Genomic DNA, 4368 nt, shown 5'->3' with positions numbered 1-4368 from the left:
CTTTTTTGTCCCCAGGTGCCAAACTGGACTGATGCCTGACAAAAGTGCATGACTCACATTACTCCGCCACTTGTGGATTAGATTAGTCTATATATAGCCAGAGGAGCTATATTGAACACAACTGACAGACAAGGAATTAATTCCTACCATGGACGCAATGGTAAAAACGTTTAAAAATAGATTCTATGAATGAAAATAGCTTCCAGAAAAAGGGGCATGTGTGTGGTACATGTCCAAAGTCTCTCGACAGAACTTGCATTAAACGCATTCTGTGCCACAAGAAATAAGCCTTACATCCATAGCAAAGTCAGTCTTGTTGCCTTTTGGTAGAAAAGATGATCCTCGTCTTTGAAAGGTTTCAGACGTCTCCACAGAGGTTAAGGTTAGGGTTAAGGTGAGGGTTATGTTTAAAAACGAACTTACAGGTAAAAAAAAAATAAGGCAGGTTAAGCACCTTCGCTTGGAATCGGATATAATTCCTTTCTTTTTTGTCTTCCTTGTAGTTTGGTTATTAAATAATAACAGCCTGCAGCCAGTTAGAAGTCGCTCTGCTGATCTACAACGAGAAGGAACCAGTGTTTAAGATATGAAACTCTTTTAAAATTGCCCCAAACGAATCAATGCAAAATTCCCCTCTCAGTATTTTTCCTTTCCCATACAGCCAAAGGTCCATTTTATAAACTCATTGACTCATATAGCCTACGTTGAGGCGTAGGCTATCTGTCATTTTGTGCCAGTGGTCACATGGCTTTGGCCCTCAGGAATGGATAGAGATGGATCCCCACGTCAGCTTGTACGTCTAAGGATTTCTGCTCCACCAATCTGCCTCAAAGTGACTGGAGCGCAGCGCCGCGGAGGAACTATGCGAGGATTATTGTAGGACGTTTCCAACAGCAGAATATGGATTTTGATGAGCGGGTCCCTGGGTCTAATATGTATTTACCGAGCTGCACTTACTACGTGTCCGGAGCAGACTTCTCGGGTCTCCCTCATTATTTAACCCAGAGCCAGTCCTCTTGCCCTATGGCATACTCCTACCAGTCCTCAGCTTTGCCACAGGTCCCGTCCGTGAGAGATGTGGCTTTCAGAGACTATGGCATTGATACTCCCAGTAAATGGCACCACAGCAGGGGGAGCCTATCTCACTGCTACACTGAGGACATCGTGCACAGGGACAGCTGGACGAGCTCGACCTCACGGGGGGGAGATATCCTGGTGAAAAGTGGCTCCGGCGCCAGTCACTCCAGCTCGAACCCGACGCCCGGCTTCTATGGCAGCGTTGGCAGGAACGGCGTCCTGCCTCAGGCGTTTGACCAGTTTTTCGACACTGCCTACGGGAACGCAGAGAACAGCACAACACCGACAAGCACACAGGCAGCAGACACGGACAGACACGCCGCCAAAACAAGCCCCGCTCCGGCTCACCCTGGCTCGGACACGGCGGAGAGCTGCAGCCCCAAGTCGTCCCCTGGCCACAGCGAGGAGAAGCAGCGCAAAAGCAGCAGTGAGTAGCGCCGCTTAATGCAAGAAGGAGCAAAATCTAACGCGTTCCTCTTAAAGCTTTTTATATGCTGTTTTATAAGCACGTAAGGTTTATGGAGGGCCTGCAGATTTACCCTATAACAAAACTATGTTATAAACGACAAGATCACGTGCTTGGGATTGAAATTGGCCGTGAAGAATTTGGCGTTTAATTTGTAGTTCACACAAGATCTCCACTTTTCCCCTCAGATGTGAGTTTAAATAGGCATAGACTGTTTAGTCCGTAAACTACATTTATATACTGGATGATAATGAACACTATGAAAAATAATAATGTCAATATTTAAAATACAACCTATAAATACACACACATCTCCTGCTTTGTCCATGTATTTCTGACATGTTAGATAAGCATATTTGTGTTTATGATGTATATATATTTACTTTACAATTTGATTTATTCTGTGTTGACCAAATGAGGCAACTGGGGCACTTTAACTTTGGACAAGACTTTAGGTTTAAGGTATGCTCTTTTATTCAAAGGTAAATATTGACAAATTCGCCAGATTTGCGAGGATTTAATTCAACAATTTCCATGAAGGAACATGCCTCACTAACACTGAAATAACAGCTCTTTACGCACAGTGAAATCAAGACCGGACAGTATAAGCATATCAGATACTTGATCCTCCTGACTGTTTGGTTTAAGCATGCTCTCACTCATGAAAACCAGCAAGTGTGGTTTCACTGATTTCAGTGAGTTTTCATAACTTCCGACATGCAATCCTTCATGCCCAACATGTGCCACTATCAAGTGCAGTCTCTGTTTACAATTCTCGGTCTCTTAGGCCTGCGAGAAGGGAGACACTTGAACTCTTGGATACTTGTAGACCACCACTGCTGTCTCAAGGCAAGAAATAGATGCATGATTTCATGTTGCCATATCTGATGATGTGACCTTTGCCTTTTTCTTTTTCTTTTTTTTTTTCTTGTTGTATTTCAGGTGGCCAAAGGACGCGCAAGAAGAGATGTCCATATTCAAAGTATCAGATCAGGGAACTGGAGAGGGAATTCTTTTTCAGCGTTTACATCAACAAAGAGAAGCGTCTGCAACTTTCACGGATGCTCAACCTGACAGATCGCCAGGTCAAAATCTGGTTTCAAAACAGGAGGATGAAGGAGAAGAAACTGAACAGAGACCGTTTACAGTACTACACGACAAACCCCCTGCTATAAAACTGACTGACTGTATGGCATGCAGCCATGCACCCCCCCATCTAGACAATACCCACATCTCACCTGGACAGATGGCGATTTTTTAAATTGTGCCAGACTCCATAGAGAATTCTACTATTTATACACTATTTTGTCATTAAACACTCTGACTCTATTATTATTATTATTATTATTATTATTATTATTAAAATTATTATTATCGATAAGGTTATGAGGCCTATTTTTTGCTTGTCCAAACCAAGCAAGTTTTTCAAATTTTAAAGTTACATGGTTGCGTGTATAGTGTGTTTACACGGAAAACCATTTAAGCCTAAATTCTCTTCATGTTATTTGTGTCATTAATAATAAAATAATTGCTGTACTCACACAGAGATTACTGTACTGCATTTACCCCCCCGAAAATTCTTAATTTTCCTCTAAATGAAAATTGTTGGGTTTTTTTCCAAATTACGCACGCACACGCAACTAATGTGACCAGAAATATCCACAGCAAACTACTGTTCGTATTTTCCCTTTTTAGTCTCTTAATCCTTTAATTTTATTGTATAAATATAAACCAATGACTGGAAATCATTTGATGTGTTTTGGGATTACTCACAGGTCTCGTCTGACATTGTTTGAAGGTGATTAACTCTTCCAAAATTCCTGGTCAACTTTGCACATAGTTAAAGGATGAGTTGAGTTATAACTTGATACCAGTTCATTCGTCTAATGCATTTTTAGTCCGTTATTCAGTGATATTTAACTTCTGCGCTTGACCTCTTAGTACAAGCGCTCGGAGCTTTTGCCCGTAAAGTTGGATTATTCACGAAGTTTATCTAAAGGGCAAACTGGTGATAAAAATGAGTAAAAACCTTCAAATGAAACATAATCCCATATTTTGTTTTATATGCCAGCACGTGGATCGTATCAGATGCATGATGTCTGATGCTTTTTTTTATTACCTCATGGCTAAGAAATAGGATATGCTGCAGTTATAATTTGATATCCATTACAAAGGCTTCATTCCTTTCTGGGGCAATGTGGAAAGGCTGATTTCTGACCTAACATGCCTGTTAGGCTTACTGAAACAATCTTGACACTTGTTTGAATGCATATCTGACACACCGCCTCTCTCCAAAGAAGGCGGTGTAAGGCCATGTTCACTTTATCCACTAAAAATCATCCAACAGCAGTGATAGTTTGTTGGAATAAAGAAGTGGACAAAGTCCAGATCACTGCTCCAATTATCTCTAGCTATTTGATCATTTATCTGGAGTGGTTTCATCCTAACAGTCTGCACCAGTTTGATACTAAATAATCAGGGAGTGAATTTAGGACAAGACGATTTATGTCCACTTGAAAAGGAGGGCAAATTGAAGGCCGTGCACATAAAAAGATGGGTAGAAATTGGGTTCAGGTGGCTTTATCCACCACCAGGCCTCTGAAAACAGCTTGAATGGCCTGCCATAAGCTAATAAGGGCCCTGATGCCCTTCCTTACACCGTGCATCCTGTGAGGCTCCCAGGAATTCCGCTTTGATTGCTGCACATCCTCCCAGTTGCTCCAGTAACTTGGCCATAAAACGCAGATTCGTCTGGAGCATTTGGAGTGTAGTGCAATAAAGCGTCTGAGACCAAGGTTATTAACTGTGACTAAGGGGCTGAAAAA

General features: G+C 41.8%; 1 protein-coding gene across 1 annotated transcript; it reads left to right on the top strand.

Moving 5' to 3' along the window:
• Nucleotides 1-900: 900 nt before the first annotated feature.
• Nucleotides 901-2724, top strand: hoxa11b (homeobox A11b). The gene is made up of 2 exons (XM_053327019.1): nucleotides 901-1504; nucleotides 2486-2724. The coding sequence occupies exons 1-2, from the start codon at nucleotides 901-903 to the stop codon at nucleotides 2716-2718; spliced, it is 837 nt and encodes a 278-aa protein (XP_053182994.1). The 3' UTR covers nucleotides 2719-2724.
• The last annotated feature ends 1644 nt before the right edge of the window (nucleotides 2725-4368 follow it).

This window comes from Scomber japonicus, chromosome 10, assembly GCF_027409825.1.
Source record: "Scomber japonicus isolate fScoJap1 chromosome 10, fScoJap1.pri, whole genome shotgun sequence".
Classification (NCBI taxonomy): domain Eukaryota; kingdom Metazoa; phylum Chordata; class Actinopteri; order Scombriformes; family Scombridae; genus Scomber; species Scomber japonicus.
The sequence above is the reverse complement of the archived record's forward strand: the minus strand, read 5'-3'. Positions and strand labels throughout refer to the sequence as shown.